Source organism: Pempheris klunzingeri, chromosome 11 (assembly GCF_042242105.1).
Source record: "Pempheris klunzingeri isolate RE-2024b chromosome 11, fPemKlu1.hap1, whole genome shotgun sequence".
Classification (NCBI taxonomy): Eukaryota; Metazoa; Chordata; class Actinopteri; order Acropomatiformes; family Pempheridae; genus Pempheris; species Pempheris klunzingeri.
The window spans coordinates 24,010,732-24,036,163 of NC_092022.1; the positions used below are offsets into that span (position 1 = coordinate 24,010,732).

General features: G+C 44.5%; 1 protein-coding gene across 1 annotated transcript in view; it reads left to right on the top strand.

Moving 5' to 3' along the window:
- LOC139209894 (nucleolar protein 4-like) overlaps positions 1 to 22,647 on the top strand; it is a 137,923-nt gene extending 115,276 nt beyond the window's left edge. The window contains exons 6-11 of the mRNA XM_070839783.1: positions 14,492 to 14,967; positions 15,512 to 15,703; positions 16,804 to 16,992; positions 19,750 to 19,863; positions 20,396 to 20,624; positions 22,400 to 22,647. Coding sequence (XP_070695884.1) covers positions 14,492 to 14,967; positions 15,512 to 15,703; positions 16,804 to 16,992; positions 19,750 to 19,863; positions 20,396 to 20,624; positions 22,400 to 22,647 — 1,448 coding nt within the window. The remainder of the gene's footprint in view (positions 1 to 14,491; positions 14,968 to 15,511; positions 15,704 to 16,803; positions 16,993 to 19,749; positions 19,864 to 20,395; positions 20,625 to 22,399) is intronic.
- The last annotated feature ends 2,785 nt before the right edge of the window (positions 22,648 to 25,432 follow it).

Consider the following 25,432-nt stretch of genomic DNA (forward strand, 5'->3'; position numbering starts at 1 on the left):
TGGCTGATAATTGGTTGTGTATTGTTTGCCGTGATGCTGTACGCTCCAAACACTGTGTGTGGTGTTAAATATAAACTCCCTTCTGTTGGCAAGTTATTAATTTTCTATGTGTCTTTTACTCAATTGGGAGGTGCCCAGAGTCTAATATGTCTAATAATAATAGAGGGAACAGTAGAAGGAGTGCCCGATGTCTCGGTTACACCGAAAGCAAGTGTGTGTGTGGGTTTGTGTGTAAGTCTGTGTGTGTGTGGCACGGGATATTTGCTGGGAGGAAGGAGCTGAAACACATCATAGTGTTGTCTATATGAGCAAAGGCAGACAGAGATGATTAGTATGGTGAAGTTGGCGTGTGTGTGTGTGTGTGTGTGTGTGTGTGTATAAGCAGTGCCAGGCTGTGACAGCAGTGTCTTTGTTGACTGTACCATCCTCCTATTCTGCTCTTTATACTGAAGAGTCTGTCTCCTTCCCACACACACACACACACACACACACACACACACACACACACACACAGGACAAGCACCACGGAAATGTTTAATCCAAATTTGTGACAGCACACTGGCTCCACACAGACATGTCTGTAATGCTTTTTGAAATAGAAATTTTTCAAACAGGAGAATCTCGGGCAGCATGTTGACTCAGTCTGTCTGCTGCAACACGGAGAGGTTTGGTATTTTTAGTCAAAATGGGACATAGGTTGTGTGAATCTTTATGCTTTATCTTGAAAAGGGTGAGTCAGTGACAGGCGGAGCGACAGGTTGGGCAGTTCAGATAAGGAAGTTGTCTGCGAATGGTTGCTTCAGTCAAGCAGGACCATTTTTTGAAGCAGCGTTTGATCCTGTTAGATTTAGTCTCCGTGTGCAGTGCTCAAACAACTTCTAGCGCTTCATCATCTTTAAACTGCAGCGACTTTGGCTGATTGTGTGCTTTGAACCGAGGTTTTGGTTTGGCCCAGTGGTGGTATTGTAAGGCTGGAGGCAGATAACAACCACACTGTCCTGTCCGTCCATCTTGTCTCAGCTTCCTTGCTGTTGCTGCCTTATGATTGACAGGTGTGAACCCCCCACCCTGTTCCTCCTCCAAACCACTGAGACTGAGACTGCTTACGCGGGCCTAAGACTTGTCAAAGCCAGCACTTGGAGGTCTGAATGTAAAAACAAAATGAGAAGGAGAAGGCGGATGTAGTGGAAAGAGGGCAAAGAGTTGAGGGAAGGATGAAATGAGGTCTTATTAAAGCTCATAAAGGAACATAAATTATTAAACAATAAAAGGGAACACAAAGAGGATTAAAAGCTGAAGAGTGTGGAGGAGATGTGGTTCTCCTCTTCAGCGAGCTGCTGCAGATTCCAGCGGCCTTGAAAACAGGAATCAGAGCAGGCCTCTCTCTTTATCTATCACTATGTGTCTTGCTCTCTCAAATTGATCAGGCTTTTAGCTATCACTTTGCAAATACTCACCTCTCTCTCTCTCTCTCTCTATCGCTCTGTGCAGAGACATCACCCATCTAGTGGTGGTTTGTAATGCAGGAGGAGCTTTTAGTGAAGGAGCAGTTTTTGTGCCATGATACCGTTTCCCATCAGAGTTGTTTCTGTGTTTCACGTCTGGATTTTAAAGGTCGAGAAGGAATGATTATCTGTCAGATTTACCGAGGCCTCCAGTGTGTGTCCGTTGAAATCTGTTGGCTGCTTTAGGTGTGTAGGGGTCATACAATTAGATGAAAGTATGTGCCTGTGAGCACATGCATAATGAGTGTGTGTGAACGCATGTGTGGTGTCCAGATGGCCCTCTGCAGGCTTCATGCAGGTGGACTATCTGGGTGTCAACACACAGACTCACTAGAGATGGCAGAACACCTCAAAGACGTTAGAGGACACACACACACTGCAGGAGGCGCTCCTTTCCTCACCCCCTCTCTCTTCCTCCTCCATCTCTTTATTCTTGTGTCAACTGGAGATGCATTATTTTTTACGTTTATCTCATCATTTAAAGCAAATATTTGATAGCTTGTGTTTAATCTTGTAAATGGCACCTCCCAGAGGTGCAGGTTTTTGCCCGAATATGCTGCATTCAAACTTTCTTTGGCTCTGCATAAAAAAAAAAGCACATTAATTTGAATGTGAGTGTTTTGTTGATGCAGCAGGGCTCACGCTGCAGGGAAAGATTCAGGGTCGTCCAGCTAAAGAGAGAAACTTTTGCTAGAACCTAATGCAGCATCATCCTGCAAGCTGCTGCATCGAGACATATCAATCAAATGCATGCAAATGGTCACTCCTGATAGATCGCTTCGTTACATTTACCTCACAGTAGTCAGGCTTAAAAGATTAAATGACTGCTGTTGTGTGGACTTTTAGGGCAGTAAACCCTTTTCTCAAATTATTAGAACATACTGTGAAGTGTTTTGACGCCTAATTCAAACTGGCTCCATCACTCAAGCTTCCCCTGCAATGTTTTTAATGCATCAACCAACAGTCCCAAACACAAAGATATAATCACTACACGATCATAAAGGAGAATGTCTGAAGTAAAGACTGATGAATGGGCACCAAAACATTTGCGATGGTTCCGTGTGAGAGTAAACTCACTTTATGCCTTTAGATAAAGTACAAAAGTACAAAACAAATCTTGAAACTGTGAAATTAATAACTTGAATCTGAGTTTTGTGAATCAGGCTGTGTGTGTGTGTGTGTGTGTGTGTGTGTGTGTGTGTGTGTGTGTGTGTGTGTGTGTGTGTGTGTGTGTGTGTGTGTGTGTGTGTGTGTGTGTGTGTGTGTGTGTGTGTGTGTTTGTGTCATGTGTGTGCCAGCTGGTCCTGTCAGTGAGGGGGTCGCTGTCCCCACCAAGAGGAGGAGGGAGAAAAAAGACCTCAGGGTTGCCTGCTTTAGAGACACGATGGTGTGTGTGTGTGTGTGTGTGTGTGTGTGTGTGTGTGTGTGTGTGTGTGTGTGTGTGTGTGGGAGAGGTAGGTTGGATTTGGAGGGTTGTTGCTATGACGATGCCAGGCAGGGCAGGGCCATACGGTGCGTTGCGGGGTGCAGCAGGGAGGCACTGAGAGCTAGCATGCAGCTCGTGCCACGTCTTAGTGAGATAATCCATTGTAATCCCACACGGGGGAGTCGTCGGCTCCTTTCCCCAACACCACTTCCCCCTCCTCACTCCCCCCTATTCTCTCCCACAACCTCCCCATGGCTCTCCATCCCTTGGGATGGGAGGAGGAGGAGGAGGAGGAGGGAGAGTGAAGGAATTAGCATCTGTTACCACTCTTGCTCAGGTTTGCTCCTCTGAGGAGAGGGAGGGGGGAGAAAAGCCTCTAGCTGTCACTGCGTAGTGAAGCCACAAATGAAAAATGACAAGGGACGACCCATTAGAGCTCCCACCCTCCCTCTCTCTCCCTCTCCATCCATCCATCCTTCCATCCATCCCTCTCTACTCCTCTCTGCTCCTTTGTACTTCCCTCTCCCCTCTAGCCCTCTAATTTGCACACTCCTTTGCTCCTCTGCATCATCTTCCTCTCTGAATCAATTTTCCTCACCCTTCTCTTTCTCTGAGGTTTCTTTCTTTTCTCATCACACTCTCCTTTCTTTCTTCTCTTCTTCTTATTTGCTTCTCCTGGTGTCTCTCCTCTTCCTTCCTTGCATCCCAAGTTTCCACCATTTTTCTGCCGCCTCGTCCCCATCAGTCCCGTACCCAGCCTCTTCTGTCCTCTGCAGCCCTTCTCTACTTTTCCTCCTAGATTTACTTCTCTCTCTCTCTCTCTCTCCCTCTTCCTCCTCCTCTTTTTCCTCCTCTGCAGGCCACACAACAACGCCCAGCCTGCTAATGACACTAAAATCGATTCAGTGCTCTTAATAGCTGCCAGATAATTGTAGAAATGCGAAACGCACCACAGTTCTACTTTTTCTGTATCAGGCAAGGCCGTTTGGTAAGTTGTGTGTGTGTGTGTGTGTGTGTGTGTTTTATTCATCACTCACTCTCTACAGTTAATATAACATATAACAGCACACATATCCTGTTCTCCTCAGATGAGAGGTTGCTTTTTCTCTCCGTTTGGACGAATGAAAAGAGCTTCCAATATGATGGGGAATGTAATTGAGAGGTACTTTAGTTTCTGTGTACTGTGTAATATTGCTGTAGTGGAGGATCACTGGGAGAAGACAAAAACTCACCACTGGTTCATTTGTGGCTTTAAAGAGACTATGAACTGGAAAAACTGAAATAAAATGAGTTTTTCTGGGAACTGTGGATGCCCTGTGTGCCCTCTAAGCTCAGCTGCATGTAAAGACTTTTTATTCATGAATAATCGGTCTCACATAAAACCTTCATTAAATAATTTCCAGCACAGACATTGGTTTAAAAACACATTCCACACACTGAGACACAAAATCCACCGCAAAAGACTGAAGGTTCATCCAGGACACAAGTTCAGCGCAATGCTCTGCTGCTGCCGCTGCGTGACGAAGGTCAGGGCAGTCTTTTCTCCCAGGGGTCATTGCTGCATTCTGTCCCATGCGACCATGTGACTGTGTGACGCATAGATAGCATACATACACCCACATGAACTGACATAGACACGGAGCAAAGAGCAGGTCACATAAAGCAGCCTGTGACAGATGCAGAATCAGACAACCCTTTCTATTCACACACACACACACAAACACACAAGGTCACATTGTGACATTTTCAAGAATTAATCATGACACAGCTAAACATAAAGCTAGTGTATGAAAGGTTTGCTACAGGCAACCAGCTGGGGTCAAGTAGGATTTCAGTGCTTGAGTTATTGTTTACGAAGATTTGGCTTGTGCTGCGTATAGATATCATTTCTCTCATGTGATTCCTTTGGTCGGCCTTGAGTGTGGAGGAGTATTCAGGGGGAGTTTGAGTGTGAAAGAACTGGGACAGAGGAAGACATAAGACGACGGGCGCAAATGGAGAGTTGTGTTACAGGAGAGGAGAACTGACATGAGGAGAAATAAATGGAGAGGATGAGGAGGAGGCAGAGTTTATTTCCACCTCAGCAGGGATTGTGTTTGCCAGTGTGAGCGAGCAACCCCCCCCCCCTTACTGTTTACGCTGTTTATTTCTTCACTGCATTAAAGAAACAATCAGCTTAATTAATGTCAGGGTTTTTTAATCTGCCCACCCCTTTTAAATCAATGCACAAGTGCCCCCATCACTACAATAGAGACATTGATTTGTTGCGTTCTCCCCTGTGTACGGTTGAAATGTAAAATATCATGTGACGATTATTAAATCATATTGATTGAAACTCCCGTTCAGAGCGGCACTCAGGTGATGCACGTCTCATTTTTTAATTAAAGGGCCGTTGCTCTCAAGTTCACATGGATGTATATCTTCTGTCTAATTGGAAATGACTGCGTGTTGACTTAACATGCGCCATTTGCGGGAGGCTTTGCTCCAAAGGGGCTCGCGGTATCGTTCGCGCATACTGGATGTTTTCAGCATGGGTGCCAACTCTGAAAGTATCCAGTGTTTCGCTCTGAGCTCCACGGCTACCATCACATGCAGTTTATTACAGAAACCTTTTTTTTCTCCGCTGATCTATACTGTCATATCTCCTGTAATTGCTGTTTGTGTATTGATTGATCTCAAAGCAAGATGCTTTGAATAATTCACCGGTTGTTTGATGTTATTTAATTTTATTGTTGCTGTTCCCAAAATCAATCAGTACAATGACTTGAAAAGAAAGAGAGCTGAATAAAAGATGAACGTTTTCCCACCATTTACAGTCAAAATACCTCTAGATGTTCTGTGGAATTTTCATCTTCTTCTCTCCGCCCGCCCTTAGAGTCCCGTTATGTGATTCAAGTAGACTTTCTTTTCTTTTAGAGGATGTTTTATGCAGTGTCCTTGTAGCTTTGGGGTTAAAATGGCGACTTTGAACCAAACGCCCTTGGTGCGAGACCGCCTGAAAACCTGACGCATTTCATTCCCCCTTTCTCTCTCTCCCTCATTTCCATTCATCTCCCCCACCGTCACAATCTGCAATATAAAGATATAAAATGCCCAAAAATGACTTAAAAAAGAAGATGTTTCAGCTCATCTATAACACATTTGATAACAGAGGCATTTAGGCTCTAATCCACAGTTAGTTTTAGGATTGATCAGTGAAGTCAGAACTTCTACATGGACTTATTGAACAGTTTGCAACGTTAAACAACGTTAAAACTTGTAGGGATGCAGAATCTTTAACACACAGAAGCACGACGCGCAAAAGCATGTCCAATAGTCATTATGGAAGCTACAGATGATGGACCAGCAGATGTCCAATGGTAGTCAAACCGACTCTTCTATAAAAGCAGAGATGTTGTTAGGTGGTGAGACAGACTGCTGTGTAAATGTGATATCACAGGTTTGAAGCCAAACTAAAATGTGCCGGACAAACTCTGCTTCCTGTTCCCAGTTCTCTGCTTTGCCTCGCTGAGCTCTTTAGAGGAACTGGCTGATGTATGCTAGTCTTTAAACAAATGATCACTGAAATAACAATGTGACCGTGAATTAATTTTCCTTTATAATTCACAGCTTTTGGTTTCGCAGGAGGACATGTGAAGCTGCTCTGAAGGAGATTTATACCATGTATAGAATGAGAATAGACTCCCATTTCTAGTAATGAATCTGCTGCCAGTTCAGAACAAATGAGATTATGGTAAAATCCAAAATCTGATCACATAAAAGAAGAGAGTGAGCTTTGGGGCAACTTAGTGCAGTTCACTAAGTCCTCCTCCTGTTCACATAATTATCTGCACAACAAAAATGTGGCTGTACTTTTCAGCTAAGGTGTATTTTCTTCCCCGCTCCTCGTGTGAGTGACGAAGCAACAGTGGAGGGAATTGGAACAAGGCGAGGACGAGTGTGATTTATGATGTGTGATAGGCCCCGTGCATTTGTTGCCCCCCTGTGCGCCGCTTGGAGCTAACAGCCTGACAGTTGCGACAGTTCGCACGCCGCAAACGCAGACACGCACAACATGCAGAAACACACAGACACACACATGTTCTCGGACACACACGCACACTCACCGACTCACCGACTACACACACATTGATGGGGATGCGTGTTGCCAGGCCAGCTGATGCAGCATCTTCCTCCTCCTCCCAGTGGATTGTGGGTTGAGCAATGATTGACTGTCAAAGTCACGGTCCACCTGTCCTGCATCTCTTTGGGGACACACAGGCTTTTACCTGTGTATATGTGAGTGTGTGTGTGTGTGTGTGTGTGTGTTTGACCTTGACGCAAGAAGACATTTGCCCTCTTAAACACATCAGGTGCCCCCGGTGCCATAGTGCCTCTCAGGCTGCAGGGAAACACTAAACACTGCCATGCATCACAGTCACTGCTCTCCTACCCAGAGATAAGAGATGAGAGAGGGAGTGGTCGAAGGAGAGAGAGAGACAAGGGGAGGAAAGACGATGGAAGAGAAGGGAAGATGGCAGCAGGTGAAGGAGAGGTGGTCAAGTAGGTAGAGAGCCTTTGCCATGACTGAAAGGTCACGCTTCAGCCTCACTTCAGTGAGTCCTCGAGAAAATAACCCGGCTGAGTGCTGAGTCATGACAGTATGACGGTGAAGGCTTCACACTAAAAGGGACACCACCAAAAAAGTCTTTTTAGCTTCACACACTCAGTAGGCTTGAAAGGTTGCTCTGAAAAGTTTGTAATCTTGTCCTGAGTCACATCTATTGCCGAAATGATTATGTTATCAAATATGGCAAATATTTTGGGAGTCAATGAACATTTGATCATTTTTAAGCAAAAATTAATTGTAAGATTTGCAGCTTGTTTGCAGCAACATTGGAATTGTGGGTCTGCCAAAGCAAAGACACCAGTTTAGGCTCTGGCTAGTAAGCTAGCTAACTATACTACAGTAAATTCTTGCATCAGCTATGTTTCCAAGGTTCTTAATTATGGTTGATGAAAATCCAGATTTCATATGAATGTTTTCCCAAAGGAGAATGATTCCTGTAGCAGTAAGAAAGATAACACGGAACGCTGGTGAGAAAACATGTAAATAATCATAAATAACAAATGAAGAGAATGCCTGCTCTTGGAAACACCGACTTTGATAGATTCAGCTGTTAAATGATCTGGTGTTAACCCTATTATGGAAAGTATCTCTTGTAAATGCTGTAGCCTAAGTATTTGCCTTTGCTGGTTACTTCCAGTATTTACAGTACTGCTGTGCATGCAAACACAGTAATTAAAGTCCCCATATCTGAGCATCATAGAAGGTGTAACTCAGATCAAACACATATGCACGAATGAGTGCACTGTGCAGCACTTGTCTTTGAGGCTCAATGGATCTGTTTTATTTACATGATAATTCCTGAACTTTGACTTTGACTCGTGGAGAAACAGATTTAAGTGAACGATTATGTTTCATGAGCTGTTTTATAGTCGGCTTTTCAAGTGGTTAATCCTGTCTGAGCAGAGTTACTCCACAGAAGAGCAAATGTTCGCGTTTACTGTCATCGCTGCCTGCACAGAGGTCATGTGCAATCTTACTGTACATACGTAGGGTGACTCGCTATGATTTCATACAGGAACGAGGGATGAGCGCTCTCAATAATCTTTTTGGTTTGAGATACAGGCAAGAGAAGAGAAAACGAGGAAGGGGAGGAGAGGCAGAGGGACTGGGGGTGATTAAAGCAGAAAGGAGGAGGGCTGAGGAAGGTATTCAACTTTTGTCTCCAAGATCAGAGAAAAAGATGTGGAGTGGAGGAGGACTGTGGCATACCAGGGTCAGACTACAACATTTAGGTCTTTCAGGATGTCCACTATATCAGATTAATGGATCATGGATCCTTAAGTCCATGCTGTGAACCTCATCCAATCACTGTTTGCAGTTTTTCACAATTTTCATGACGTGCAAAGATGATCAGGATCAAGAGACAGGAGGCAGACTTCCAGGATCAGGGCTGTAAACAGCCATGGCATCTGAAGCAGGCTACACACTACGGCCAAAAGTATGCGGACACGTGAACATCCCATATCACATCACAACGTTGGAAGCACGCTATTCTCTAAAATCCAGCTCATCGGCTTCACCGGGACGGTGCAGGTGTGATGTGATCGGACAAATCCATCACTGTCCTCACTGTTGGATTGGAACATATAACCAAGTATATGTATAAGTAAATATATGTATGTAATAAGTGCCGTAACTTCAGCAGAAAATGATGTGTTCATGTGGCACTTCGATCCTTTTGATAAGAAGCTGATGGAGAAGAAATGTTCTCAGGGAGTTAAAGATTTTGTTGCATTGGAACTAAGAGGCTTAGATCAAAAGTACACTAAAGTATAAGAACATACAAGTGTGGGATGTAGTGGTCCTTCGTTTGGAGAGACTGACCGGACAAAACAAATTGTTGCACCTTTTGTTCTCGATACTACGGTGGCCGGGAGGTGCAAAACAATTTTACAATACGAGAGACAAATTTACATTTTAGAAAACATTTTTACAAATCAGAAAACAAAATGACATTGCCATAACACATTTACAAGTCCTGAGACAAATTTACATTTGAGAAAACAAATTTACAAGACGTGAAACACTTTTACAAACGCCGAGACAAATTTACAAGTAACTTTTTCAAGCGGAAAGGGAATGTACCGCGTTAATCGGCTCATATGTTCGCCACAAAACGGGCAAAAGACGGGCAAAAGACTGCCGTCCACCGTGGGTCGCCATGAACTCCTTATCACTTCCAGTTCTACTCGACAGTTGGTACATTCCCTTTCCGGTTGAAAAAGTTACTTGTACATTTGTCTCGGCGTTTGTAAAAGTGTTTCACGTCTTGTAAATTTGTTTTCTCAAATGTAAATTTGTCTCAGGACTTGTAAATGTGTTATGGCAATGTCATTTTGTTTTCTGATTTGTAAAAATGTTTTCCAAAATGTAAATTTGTCTCCAGCTTTGTAAAAGTGTTTCTCGTATTGTAAAATTGTTTTGCACCTCCCGGCCACCGTACAACACCCCATTTCTGTCAAATCAGACTCGCTGATGTCATGTAGTCTGATCCTGGCTGAATAGGAAAAGACACCAGCCCTCTCTGAGTCAGAGAGGGGTGAGCAATGGAGGTAGAGGATGAGGAGGGCTGCATCTTGTTTGTGTCTAAAAGGGAGGATGTAAAAAAAAAAGAGAGGGCAGCTCCCTGTTCAGCAGGCGTGAACCAGAGGAAGAATAGACAGTGACGGAAGCTGAGGATGAGAGCAGAGATCCCTGGCTGTATGGTCGGGCAGAGGGATGCAGAGGCAGTGGTGGTGGTCTTGCTGCTGAGGGGGGGGATTTGTGTCGAAGAGGCAGGAATTAGGTTGGCCTTCGCCTGTGCGCATGAATACTCCCTCCACATCCTGCCATGCTTTTCTACCTCCAGGTCCCAGGGCTTCCCTCTCGCTCAGTCCGTCTCCTCTCCCCTCATTTGCTGTCTTTCTCTCTCAAATTTAAATTCCCGCTTCATTAGCATAACCCCAATTAAGCTCAACACAGCCAAATCAATTATACAATGTGTGAGATGTAAACGTAATAATGAAGAATGGAAGAGAAGAAACACGACAAATGGTTCACGAGCTTAAATACCCAGCAGGCTACACTGCAAACATGTACAGTGAGAGAAGTTAGAGCTCTTTCGTTAGAACGGTGAGAGAAGAAAAGAGATGCATAAAAATCTAAATCTCTCCCTCGTGCCTGTCCCTTTGCCTCAGTCTCTCTCTACTCTTCCCCCTCCCATCCCCCATCTCAACCCTCCCTCATCCTCTCCTCTCTCCCCTCTCTCCTCTCCTCCTGCTGCCCCCACCCCCGAGCCATGACCCCCTCCCTCCCCTCTCTTCCGCCTCTTCCTCCCACCCCCCTCCTGACCTCTTTCCCTCTGCCTGCCTGTACCTCCCTCGATAGTGTATCTCTCCCTCTCTCTCTCTCTCTCTCCCTCTTTTTTACCTTGGTGCCTCTCTACCCATTTCTCCCTCTCTCTATGCAGAGGTTTGGGCTCCACCCCTCCTTGCCTCCCTCCCTCCCTCCCCCACCGAACGAATGATACAGTCAATACCATCCTCAGCCCCCCTCTCTCTTTCTCTGTCTATACATCACTTTCTTTTCCTTACAATTCAACCACTGTGTTTTTTATGCAGTGTTGACTCGTTCATATCAGCTCCTCTTCTGTCTCTTGCCTCTTCCTTCCCTTCTCTGTCTTCCAATCATCCTCAATCGAAGCCACTTTCTGTCTCTACGTCAAATCACTCATTCAGTCCGCTCTGTCTCATTCACTTTCTCTTTATGTTCCTCAGTTGAAATCTCCCCATTCATCCGTTTCCATTTCTGGGGACTTTTGTGATACAGGGGAAAATGAGGAGCATAGAAATGCGGCTCGAATTAAACAGTGAGCCGTATTTTGGGAATAATTGAAGTTGCATGTCGACTAATGTGTCTCTACATTTCCCCATCCGTCCTCTCTCTGTCTTCGTGCTTCATTGTGTGTGTGCATTTGGGACTGAGAACCAGCAGTCTATTGAGAACAATAAAAGCTAACAGTCAGGCGGACAGACATCCATCCTGCCTGCCAGCCTGCTTGGCACACACCATTTATTCCATGATCACTTATTTAGTAGGCTGTCTGCCTGAAAAGCGATACAGACAGAGATAGAGAGAGAAAGATGTTGAACCTGCAGCAGCAATAAATACTGAAGCATTTAACACCCATAAACTCCAGGGTAAAACTCTAATCCTTTAGGGTTCTTCGACAGTAGAGTCCATTTAAAGCTAGATTTTCAACTTTTTTATTAAATCAATCGCAACAGACCATTAACGGTATTTCTCAACAGCTGGCATTCCTAGTTGTGGCTATGACCAGTAAGTCTATCAGCCACGACAGTGGATAGGTAACACGATTAACAGTGAAACTTAACGTAAAGCACAGTCAGTGTTATCAGGATTTACAAGTGACGTTACCTCTGCCACAGTTAGATCAGTGGTTTCTGACCTTTTTAGCTGGTGAGCCCTTAAAACAAGGCAATGTCCGTCTGCAAGCCAGCAGTTCTCTTTGAGTATTTTAGAGGGGACTGAAAAACTATAATTATTCAGTCATTCACTGGAGAAGGTTCGAATGTTTATAATAAATTGAGTTTTTGCTTGTGATGTTAGGGTTAGGCTTGGGGGAGGTGTCCCAACCCCCCAGTGGTGGAAGGTAACTACAGTACATTCATTCAAGTACTGGACTTAAGTGCAATGTTCAGATTCTTCATGCTTCTTTATACTTTTACACTGCTACACTTCAGGCGCAAATGTTATTAGAGAAAAGGACCAAAAAATACAAACAACATGTGATGATGGAACTTCCCCATCTCATGACCCCTCAGGGTCATCTTGAGACCCTTTGAGGGATCCTGGCCCTGAGGTTTGGGAAAAACTGGACCAAAGTGCCTAAACATATCTGTGTGGTAAACAAAGCCCGACCTCGACCAGCAACAACAGTAAAATACTGTTTATTTATTATATTAACACTTTATCACTGTACCATCAGTCAGAGGCCGTATTTCTGCAGAAAGTATACTTTTGCTTTCGATATTTGAAGTACATTTTGCCAAGTATATTTTTGTGCCCTTAAGCAGGATGTTGAAGTTAGAGTTCAGACTTTGACTTGTGATTTGTTATATTTGACAACAGTGGAGTGTTGGTACGTCTGCTTAAGCAAAGAGTTTGTAGAGAACTACTGTTCTAGATGACAGCTTGGTTGTGAGAGCAGGAACTTGACTAACAAAATGCACAGAAGAGCTTAAGGTGAAAAGTTTGTGCTATTAGACTCTCACACTGTGTGAAGGTAGCGTTGAGAACGTTGATGGGAGGAAGAGAGGATGTTACCGTGATTCAGAAGAAGTGGGAGGAAGAAGACCTTGGTAATGATGATGAGGATGGTGGCATGCTGCGGTGGGGGGAGGGGCCTCACAATGCCGGGTGTTGACTGTGTTATTGTGTGGTCAGGCTGCAGACTGGATGGGTCTAATCAAATAAACAGACACTGCTCTCTCCACCACACTCCGACCATAACAAAAGCCTCCACAGCAGCTGCATGCAGTCTCTCGCTCTCTCTCTCTCTCTCTCACTCTCTCTCTCGCTCTCACTCATGACGCAAAACCTCATCTCTGGTCCGCTGGAGAAGCTACTCACGCTGAAATAACAAGGGTGAATAAAAAGCAATGTTATTTTATTCACCCTAATTGTAATTGCTGGTACCCAGGAAGGCGTTAGCAGTCAGAACATAGCCCATGGCTCTGGAGAACTTTTTTTTTTTTTCCAGAATAATTTGAGGAACTCATTATTTTCTTCCCACCAGCAGACAGTCTGGCTATTATATCCTCGTGTCAGAGTCATTGCTGTCACAGCCCTGCTGGCCACAGGAAGATAGTAGCTCTCATCCAATTTCACTTCAGCTGTTGGACAGTTGTGACTGCAGCGATGAGATTTGCTGTATTTCTGCAAAGTGACTCACTTTATTATTTTCTCACATTTTAAAATACACGGGGATACACCATGAAGTATGTAGTATACATTATACACCTAACACTGAGTGCTGTTGTCCAATCGGACTGCTTCATACTTGAGTGTTGATTATATTCTGCCCTCCCATACAAACACAGAATCATCCGGTATGCTGCAATCCTAGAATAAAGCAATATTCTTATGAAACATTAAAGAAGAGAAGCAGAGGCTCATACAGAGATGGAGCTACTTCGTGAAGGAAGGCTGCCATCTGCTGGGCAGTAAAACAGCCATGAAATGACAGTATAAACAGTGCATTTATGTCTATTCAGGGCAGCGTGTGTAACAGCAATCACATGACATCTGCGATGTTAAAGGCCAATTCATACAGAATAGAAGAGCTCTCTGTAATCACCATCTAAAATCACAGACATGGGGGTGTTTGCTGTGTGTTTTCGTCACACCAACAGCACGTGTCACACTTACTTTCCGTAACAACATAGAAACATAGGGATGATAGTGAGTGCAAGCAAACCTCTTTATATGCGGTGTCACTTTGCAAAAGAGAAATAGCAAATCAGAGGAGAAGGAGTGACATAGGAGAGACAGAGAGGACAGCGTATCAAACAAAGGCAAGTAAGAATATAAGATCACATAATCCAAGATTCCAAGAGTGATGCTTAATTAAAAAAAAAAACTGTTACCTCTTGTAGCATCGAGCCATGCGGGTGGTTTTAGAGGTCATTTGCGATGGTTTTCTGTGGGACTTTCCTTTGTACAAAGTAGTTGACTAATGGAAACATTTGCACGTACATGAGCTGCAGTTTGAACCTTCTCCGTATCAGTGTGTCTGTCAGCAGCAGCTAATGTGAGGAAGCTGTTTTCCTACAACATCGGGCTGAGCTCACGGCTTCAGCTCTTGAGCCACGGGAGAAATATATTATTGGTAACAGAAAACTGCGTTTTGAATCTGTAAAGTTGAACCTCTGTCACTGTCTCTCCTTTCAGAAGATTCGTCATCAGAGAGCGGCAGTGGGAACGGCCTGCCCGCCCTGACCCCTCCCTCCTCTGCTGTAACAGACGGTGCCATGGTCAGGGAAAGTGAGGTCATCAATGGCAACGGTGGCCCCGCCCCACTGGACTTCAGCACGCCTACTTCCTCCTCCTCATTGTCTGAGGACCAGCAGCCGATGAACCTGAGTGACCCGCCCCCTCAGCGCCTGCCCCTGTCCACCTCGCACCTGCCCGTCACTGTGTCGGCAGCGGCCGCGGCGCTGCTTGGCGCCCTGCATCCCAACGCGCCCGAGGAGCTCCGCAGGAAGTACCCACTGGCTGCCAAACCCCCCCTGGCTCCACACCCAGCCCTCCCTCTTCCACACACCCTTCACACACATAGTGCACACACTCCCAACACACACTCCCAGTCCCACACACACACCGCCGAGCTGCGACTGGACCGAGACGGCAGGGACTACGGGGGCAAGGTAGGACTACACAGCACACACACACATACACACACAATGATTTTATAAAGAAGGGGTTAATCCAACATCACCTCATCCAGTTCCACTCAAAGGTCCAACTAATTTAGTATTTATCCATCCTTTCATTAAGTGCACCATCTCAAACTATTCAGGAACCCCAGGACTGGAATCAGTCATAGACAATATAGAATCATTCACTCCAACAGACATCGTCCACCTTATTACCCAGCTCTGACACCTGCAACAGCAGACCTGTCATCTCTGTTTCCCAAAGTACTCTTGGCGCCGTTGGAGTCTAAAACTTTTTATCTGTAGACTTTCACTCACTATGAGTCAATTATTTATTACTTGAATGTGTTTCTTTTTATTTGCCTCCATGATGTCTGGTGGCACCATCAGAGACCTAAATCTTTGTATTCAAGGGCCTTTTCATTGGCACAAATAATGAACTCCTTAAGCTCGTTAATGGTAAACACATGCGTCTTCATTGAGACGCTCAGACTGAAGTACAAATGCAGTAACACTACTGTATGTGTGTGTCCAGTCCCCCCAGTACAGCTCCGGGGGCAGCTACGACAGCGTGAAGATGGACTTGAGTGCGGAGGACCTGACCATGGGGCGTCACAGCAGCCAGGTCGCCCCCGACGATGACGACGACGACCACGATGACCACGACGACAATGACAAGATCAACGACACAGAGGGAGTCGATCCCGAGAGACTAAAGGCCTTCAATGTAAGTCAGACAGTGTGTTGGCTCAGACCTTTGACTCAGTGTCCCCAGTGGGATCAATAAGGTGTCTCTTCATATTCATAAAGAAAAAATATCGTCTGTTCTTCCTTTAAAAGCCGTCAGTGTCATTGATCACATACTTAGTTGATGGCAAAGACCCTCTTATATATTTTTATACAACTAATGGATCATATGACTCCAACTCTCCAATTCCACGGAGCCTTTTAGCCTCTTTTCTTTAGGTTTTTAGCACATTTACCGTCTGGTTCAGTCAGTCAGTTCAGTCACTGTGTTTCCAGCAGCAGCGGGCAGATGTTCTCAACAAACAAGCTCTGGTAAACCCGCTGTACGCTACCTGCCTAGCACCAAATGTCAGGAAAACAGGATTTGTCCGAAAATGAGGCGAGAAGTCTGCAAACTAGCACAGAATTACACTCATTAATACTAACACAGCATATTTGTTCCATTAATTGCAGCCATTTTGCAACCCAGGAACCCAGGATAGACCTATTTTATCGATATATGTCAATATCAATCTAGCTTACTACAATGTGCTACTGAGTGGCACAGGCCAACCACCAAGCTACAACAACGTTCAACACACTCATCAGGTTATTTGACCACAGATAACAGCACTGGGCTGCCCCACAACTGAATCTGCCACACAGCATTAGCTCCAGGAGCTGAATGGGCAGCTAACTCTACGTTGGCTATCATTAGTCACGGCAATTTCATCAATGAAATGGCTTTAATGTGAATAAATGTAACGTGAATGACACGCTGATACTCAGCGATGAACGTGATTTCTGCCTGAGTCATGTCAGATGAAGACAACACCTCCCATGATCCCGTACTACTGCGTGACATCATCAAGCCACATCTTTTGTAACCGGTTTGATTGAGAGAGCCCGCGGCGGCAGAAATTACGTACTGTGTGTTTAATTGGCCAAGATAATAATGTAGTTTTCACACCATTGACTGTATATGTTTGACGCACATACAGACATACACATGAAGAAGATAAGCTGCGATGTCTGTGGTGCTAAGTGACCGAGATGATTAAAAACCAGTGAAAACATCTTTTCTGTGTTGTTTTCTTGCAGATGTTTGTGCGTCTGTTTGTGGACGAGAACTTGGATCGGATGGTTCCCATCTCCAAACAGCCCAAGGAGAAGATCCAGGCCATCATCGAGTCCTGCAGCAGACAGTTCCCAGAATTCCAGGAACGCGCCCGCAAGCGCATCCGTACCTACCTCAAATCTTGCCGACGCATGAAGAAGAACGGCATGGAGGTACTGTGCATGTTTGTTCATGTGCCTGTCTGTTTGCATGGTGTGGTGACAGGCATCTCCATGTTTTCTGTTATAATAGAACTAATGATTGTTTTCATTTACTCAGTTATTCTCAATTCATTAATCTGGTTTCCATTAAATGTGAGAATATATAAAACAAACACTGGAGAAGTTGGAATCAGAAAATGGAACATCAATTATCAAAATATTTGCCAATAGATTTTCTGTGTTAAATAACACATTTAAAAGACTGTGCCAGTCTGACTGTGGTCCACCTGTTCTAATAATATCAATGATAGCAGTATCAGTGTGTGCTGTGGTAATATCAACAGGCAAATATTGAAGTTTTCTAACTTCCCCAAAAATGCAGCATTATTAGATTTGACGGTTTGGAGAAACCGTTTTAATTCAGCCTGAGCTGAACGGATGAGTTACTGCGTGACACAGACCTGATGTCTGCTCTCAGCACTGAATGTGTGACATGTTGAAACAACAGTAAAAATCAGAGGAATAAATAGTATACAGCTTGTCGGGCAGTGTGGGTCTTTGTTCAGCCAACAATCTTCAACAACCATCTCTCTCTATTCTGTTGTCCAGTTTACAATGGGTTGTTTGACCCATTGAGTCAGTAATTCCCATAATGCACTGCCGCCCTTACTTCTTTGCGCCTGTGTCATTCAGTCAACTCCTGTGGGGAAACCAGAGCGCTAGAAGACATTCATCCTCATGTTTTTATACTGTGTGCACAGAATCTATGCGTTCGCACACAAGAGTGAACTAAACCTTTGATTTAGCGCATGTGCTTCAGTCAGGAAAATGTTCTCCACTGTTGCTTATACATGCTGAAGTGCCTCACTGTAAAGGGGAAGAGACTGAAACGCAAGGAACACTCTCTTGGGAACTTTTAGCAAGCTCACTTCACACAGAAGCAAACGTAGATACTGTGCTGAAGGGAATAAACAGATCACAGGAATTTTGATCGTTTAAAAAAAAAAAATGTCCTGTAAAGCCAGGACCAAACACAGAGGCACACTCTCTGGATTGTTTAATACCACCCATACCATGTTTATGTGTGTGATCCTGTGAGGCCAACATGTACCAGTGTACAACAAACACACAATTATTCTCTCAAAAAAGCATCTGTCTGTTGTTTTTGTCCCTTTTTTGACTTGTATCAGTTTGGATTTAGCAGCAGCTTTTTGTACTGTGTAGATTTATATTATAAAAGAATTCTGTCATCCCAGAGTCATTTACACAAATCATTACACGGGTGGTTATTCCTTTCAAAAGCTCATTAGCCAGAAGTCTGATTTAGTCCTGTTACAAACTGCTAATATTCAAAATGATATTTTGTCCAAAAATCATTGATCGTGTGCAGTTTGTTCGGGCACAGAATTAGCTAAACATTTAAAATGTTCAGTCTTGGTGCGCCCTGCATGCTCTCCAGTTGTTTTCAATTTTCCAAAGTCACAGTACTGTAATATATTTATAACCTAACATATTTGTTTTGTCTGCAGTATCATCAAACAGAATAGGCTGCAGCTGTCACTGCAGCATGGTTAAACAATTATCATCTTCTGTGAAAAGATGAAAAAATGTAAATGGGTTGTAACTATAGAAACAACATGCTCTAATCAAACGTGACACTGTGCAGAATATCTTAATATAAGAACTAATAAAGAATATTCAGCAGCATCTCCTCATGTGCATCTGTTTGGTTCAAAGCCATTTCAGGTCAGGTACTGTTAGTGTTAGTAACACAACATCTGAACCAGCAGGCTGTGTGCAGATAATCAATGCAGTGCAATCTTAACTAGTATTAAAGAATAACAGAAGGCCTCAAGAAAGACCCTCATTGTGTCAGAGCAGTCAGAGAGTTCAAAGGTTGTCACTGCCTCCCAGTAGCTAGAATCCAGCCCAAGTTATGACATTTGTCCAAACTTAATAGATATTTAATGCATTGACTGAATTAGCTGAGTGTGCAGGTTCAACTGTAGCAGCAGAGGCAGAGTGGGTTACTGTACCGATGCAGGAAAGGTGTATGATGGGAGCATCAGGTGACTTTTCCTGGTGCACACAGTAATATTGTGTGGAGTCTGACAGGCAACACGCTGCTTCACACTGAATGTATCTGCTGCCCCCCAGTGGTGAAGCGTGATGTTACACTACGTGTTAAGCACGGCGCTGCAGTCGGAAGGATTTTTGCTGTGGTTATGACACAATAGGCCCACTGTGCTTTCAGATACATTTATGCATTAATCTGCATAATCACAGCATGTGGCATGTGTACAGTGACTCACCACAAAGTATTTGCCACTGTAGAGTGCTCATTAGAGCTAAAAAAAAGAAGAAGGAGAACACTTTCTGTGAATTAAAGTTTTACTGTTTGGAATTAAACCTAGAGACGCTCTTCTAGCTGTCTGGAAATCTAAAACAAACATCTGTCTTCCTCTCAAAGGAATACAGATCACTTCTTTTCTTCAAGTATTTATTTCTTATAATTTATATTTATATCTTATTATTTATAAGTAATTAAGTCAGCACTAAAATATAGTCAGTTAACAGCTGAGGGTGTGTATGTGTCCAGTATTGTCAGTATATAATTACAACGCACAGCTACTGACTGCACAGTCTGTATCCGGCTCCATGTCCCTCTGCTGCCACCATGGCCGAAGATGTTTGATTTGTTCTGTCTGAAGATTCAGTTTACAGAACTAATTCACTCAGTAATTTAATTCCTTAATATGTCGTCTGCAGACTCGCCCTACTCCACCTCACCTCACCTCAGCCATGGCTGAGAACATCCTGGCTGCCGCCTGCGAGAGCGAATCACGCAACGCTGCAAAGAGGATGCGCCTCGAAGCCTATCATGTAAGTCCAAGTCATCCAGGTAGTTGTCAAGTTAGTATAGAACAGGCGTACATGAGGATCATCAGGATTCTTTTCAATATATCAAGATCTCTTGGCAATACAGTGATTAATAAATGATCCCATCCTTATAATTGATAAGAGTGTGGGCTTAAAACAGCTGTATTTCTTTAGGGCACAAAACAGAGAGGGTGTTGTTTTTCCAGTCCAGTGATGAATTACATAGATTCTGCTGACAGCAAAGAGTGGAAGTAGTGAAAAGCAGAAATCTTCAAATTTGCTAATCTTAGATGTGTTTTTGTGTTACTGTAATTCTTGTGTTGCCTTCTTGGCCTGTTCTCACTTGAAAAAGACTTTTCCTCTGTAAATTAAAGGAAAGGGAAAAGTGGATGAAATAGAAAATCCTCCTTTCTAGATAATCATGTTCTTATGTAGATTTTTTCTGGGACCTGTGTTCTTTTATCAGTTGCATTGTTTTATGCACCCAGCTTGCTGAGTAGTATTTCAAAAAGAAAACCCCTCGTCTCTCTGCCAGGATGAGCAGATCTCTCTGGACAAGCCGTCCAGCGGAGGAGGGGGTCTGAGGGAGCCGGCGTCCCTCGCTCACTCCGCCTACTCCCTGGCGGCATCAGCCTTCTCCCAGGACACCCAGCTCTACATCAATGGAGCAGGCCTCAGCTATGGTTACCGTGGATACCCGGGCCTGGGCGCTGCAATGCAACACCCTGTTTCCCTGACGACCGGCACTGGTGCTCAGAGCAACGGTAAGGATGGACGAGCAGTGGGGGACAGAGGAAGAGGGTCTTTATGGCCAGGACAAAATAATGAGAGGAGAGAGCGAACGAAAGAGGAAGTTATGAGGGAAGAGAGGAAAAGATGTGAGTGATGAAAAGAAGCGGCACGAGTGGGTAATTTGGGGCTGAATGAGGAGATGGAGAAGGAGCGGCGGCAGAAAAGAGCAGCGGAAGGAGAGAGAGGGCAGCAGGTGGCGGTGTGACAGCTCACACACAGACATGGTGCTGATGGCAGCCTCACTAGGATATGGAGTCATTGTTATCGGCTATTCACACTGGAGACTTTTACTGATTCAGCTCATCAGCTCATCTGTCTCAAAACAAAGTCATCAGCTCAATAGCAAGACGATTGTGTGAGCGTGGAGCAGTTCATATAACGAAATATTCAGTCATCAGAGCATCATTATGTCTCCGTCTGAAGAGTAACTGAACACCAAAGCAGTGTTTCTATATAATACAGTGTCTTCTATATTTAATGTTGAGTTGTGTGTATTTTAAAGGCCCATTGAGAGACAGGCATTGCACATTAGCTTAGGCAATAAATGCTGTGGTATGTGGGTGAATCAGCTCAGAGGAGAATCCTCCCAGTTAAGTAGCCTGGATTTATACTTGATACTTGGAATTTATTTCAGGGGATTAACGGTGATCTCGTCTTAGATACCTGTGGTTTAGGCTTTGATTTATAGTTGCCTGTTGGATTATAACCATTGACAGCACCACCACAGAGCTAGAGTACGTGATCGGGCTGTATTGTACATTAAATATATTGCCCACATTTTCCCTCTGTGTTTACATTCTTCACAAAGCCCCCCGTGACAGTTCGTCTCATCTAATTACTGGATAGGAGACTCCTGCGTGGCTGTGTTTCTATTCTTTCATTTACTGTGCCAGAGAGCGCCGGTGGGGGGGGGGGCAGCAGGTTTGCTGTGGAAATGACTCTGTTAGATGTGATAGTCTTTCTTCAACTTCCAAACATGGTCATGGTCATCAGGGGGCGACATAGAGCTAATCAGAGCGTTTCCATTTTAATTGCAATCCAGTCTGAATAAAGAGATGACAAAGTGCCGTCAGTATGCTGATGCATATTCAGACGTTCACTTAGAGCTTTATCCAGTCGGTCAGCCACGGCTGCTCTGACAGAAGCGAAGGGGTCGGAGTTCGCTTGATGTTTCGTGCTGGGGCGTGCCCCTCGCTGCATGTTCAGACTGCAGCCTGCACTTCCAAAGTGTTGAGATTGTTTAGGTGACGCCCTCAGTCTGTGTTCGCACACGTGTGTGGACCGAGTTTGGGGCCAGTTGTCTTTAACGCTCAGCAATCGTTCATAGGGGAAAACACAAGCAGCCAATCACGGTTCTTCTGGGCTCCATGTGGTGTCTGTGTCACCACATGCAGCTATACCATAACTCCTTTAGACACAACTGTAAATCCCACTGTAAACTGTTTGTTTAGCTGGCTGAACTCTCTCATTTCTGTTGTCACCTTGGACCTGGACATGGTTGAATTGAAGCCACAGGAGATAAAAATGTTCCATAAATGCAAAGTTAAATGTACAAACACTAACATCAGTAAATACTTCAGAATGATATTCTGACCTAACTGATCTTTCCTTCCTCTTATTCTCTTCCTTTCACCCTCTCTGTCATCCTCACCTGGATCCACCTTTCCCTCCTTTTCTTCACCGACCCTTCTCTCTCTCAACCTTTTCTCCCCCCCCTCACCGCTTCTCCCCCTCCATCCATGTTCAGGGCCCACAGACCTCAGCATGAAATCTCTCTCCTCTGCCAACATGAGTAACTCCTCTTCTTCTGCCGCCGCCAACCACAGCCTGGGTGGGCGGGGCAGCGGCGGCGCAGGAGGGGGCGGGGCGTCGACCCAACTCAGCCAGCCAGAGATCACCGCCGTGCGTCAGCTGATCGCCGGCTACCGAGAGTCAGCCGCCTTCCTGCTTCGCTCAGCAGACGAGTTGGAGAACCTCATCCTGCAACAGAACTGATTTGGGGGAAGTGTGGGACAACACACGCGCACACACACACACACACACACACACACACACACACACACACACACACTTCCTACTATGTTTTGTGTCAGTCTGCTTTCCCTCTTCCTCCTTATTGACGCTGAACTCTAGACCTTGTTTAGTTTTTGCTCTTTGCTCCTTCAATCAGGGTTCACTGGTTCCTCCCCATCTGCCCTCTCCTGGGAAACTGGGGCCACATTTCATTTTTGCAGAAAAAGTGAGAAAATGGGACAGAGGGAGGGAAACCAATCCCACCCCACCATCCCTAAAACAATCCTCCTCGACCTCAATCCCATCGACTCTGCCTGAGGAGGAAAAAAAGAAAACTGAGAAAAAGAAGCGGAGCATTTGGACTCTTGATGAATCTCTTCCTCTCCTCTCTAGAAGCACCTCACAATCAGCACTGCACTCTGAGCGAAGGAGTGTGGGGGAGAGGAAGAGAGGAGGAGGAAGAGGAGAAAAGGGGAGCGCAGGAGGAGCGGGGTGGCCTGGAAGAAGGGTGAAGAAGACTGTACGGTTGTTGATTCTGCTGCTGTGGTTTCAGGAAAGAAAAAAAAAGACTTTGTCCTGCAATTTGACCTTGTGGGCGGTAAAGTGAAGATTTTGGAATTTCCCTGTGGAGCTCCAACACGGAGGGTTTTGGTGGACGGGTGCCCTGGCCGACGCTGCCGTGTGGTGATAACAGTTTAAAACATAATGAATAATGACTCCCTGAGTTAGTACTACTGAAGCTATTTGTTCAATGATGGGTTCTTTTGATTTGAAGATTTCATTTGTCGGGAGTCCAGTGAGTTTTTTGTTTTTGTTTTTGTTTTTTTTTTTATTCTTCCCAAGTGACTGAAAGAAAGAAAAGTGGTTTGACTTAATCTTAAAAGATAGCACTAAAGAAGGAAAAGACTTTTGAGTCCTGGGGGGGCTAAAGGATGGAAACTGGAAAGAAAAGAGAAAATAAGGAGTTGTTTGGTTAAAAAAAAAAGGGGAGGAGAGAAACTTTTTTTGTGCTCGCTTGTATATAAGCTCTCTGTGTCCTATAGCACTTTTCCCTCACCCGAAACCTCACCCTGAAACCTCCATGCTCCTCACCCCTTTTACCCAGGGAGCAACTTGCTACTTATGCATACAAGACGCCATGTTGACCACCAGGAAATACCTCAGATCAGACCTGCCAACTCCATTTTCAGTTCCTCACACACACACACACACACACACACACACACACACATTGCAAGTGAATGGTAACATTCCCACCAGACGCCAGTTTACTTCTACGTTACCACCTGATGTCTTGAAGGTTTCTATACTTTTTTGGGGGGAAGAATCAAACTATATTGCGCAAAAGACCCGTAATGTTGAAACGATGAAGCATTTCAAGAACTGATGTTGTAAACTTTTCAAACACTGAAATCTGTAAACTTTTCTTTCATCTGTGCGGGTCCGTTTGTGTGCTGCTGTATATAATCAGTTCATCTTGAAAAGTTGAGAAGAATCAGAGTTTGAAGTTGACTGGAGCGTGTTTTTTCTGCGGGAGGTGACTTCCTCCTTAAAGGGGAGGTGGGGGTGTGTGCGGAGAGGAGAGGTTTTCTTAAAAGAAAGGAGGCTTAAATGTTGATTACTGGTGGCAATTTTACCTCCCGCTTCTTCTTTTTACAAACGTAGATGTAACGCCAACGAAACCTCAGCATCGTTCTGTTTATCGCCCCCCTCCACTCCCCCCCTCTGTTCCTTCTTCTTGTTCTCTCCATTGGACCTACTCTTCTTCGTGGACCTAAACATCCTCCTCTTCCTCCTCCCCTCCCTGGTCCGGTCAAGGTTTCAGAGGAAGAGGAGGACTGCTCTGTCTTACTGTGTTTGTCTGTTAAACTCTGAGATGGCCATTATTATTATTATTATTATCATTATTATTATTATTATTACTATGATCATATTGATGAACTTTCATGTTGCTGCTGCTATATAAAAACCGGACCTTCTGCCATAGACCTGAAACCTCAACAAAGCCGGGCGTTAGCTAGCCACAGTGCCCGTGAAAACCCGACTGACCAACCAACCTCCTGAGACCTCGACCGCAACGGCAAAAAGAGGAAACAACACAAAGACTGACAGGAGAACTCCTGCCCTCACCCACTCACATGTCTCTTCTCTCTCCGACTGGTTGGTTGGTGTCTTTGTTTTTGCTTCATAGGGCTCGATTCATGTTGTGTTTTGTGACTTTCTAACTGTGAATAATTTCAGCCAGTCTCTTCCCATATTTCCGTCCCCTGGAGGACTCCTGGAGGGATGTATTGACCATGGCACTCCAGAACAGGCCAACAAGTGCACACTTTAAACCACTTAATTAGGCAAAACAATCCAGTGTAGAATACTGAAAAACTGTTTGTTTAGAAATCAATATTTTTTTTGGTTAATTTAAGTCAGGAGAAAAGAAAAAAGTCACTACATGACTTTAAAGAAGAAAAAAATCTCAATCTTAGAATAGTCAGGGTTTTGGGGGGGTTTTGCTTTGAGGAGTTGTGACCTTTGTAAGAAAATACTCTTGTTTTTATCACCACTACTTAGTTTTGTCTCTCGGTACAGTTGCTGAGAAAAAGCCAAATTGTCTGTTTGAAGTTGTTAATTTCTGGGATTAACCCACATGATGTCCCCACGTGCTCATAGTTCCTGGTTCCACTCGACACCTGTAGTACAGAGGAGGTCGGCAAATGAACAAAACGTGACTTATTATATCCTCCCGAGGCATTGCTCTGTGTACTGTGCTTCT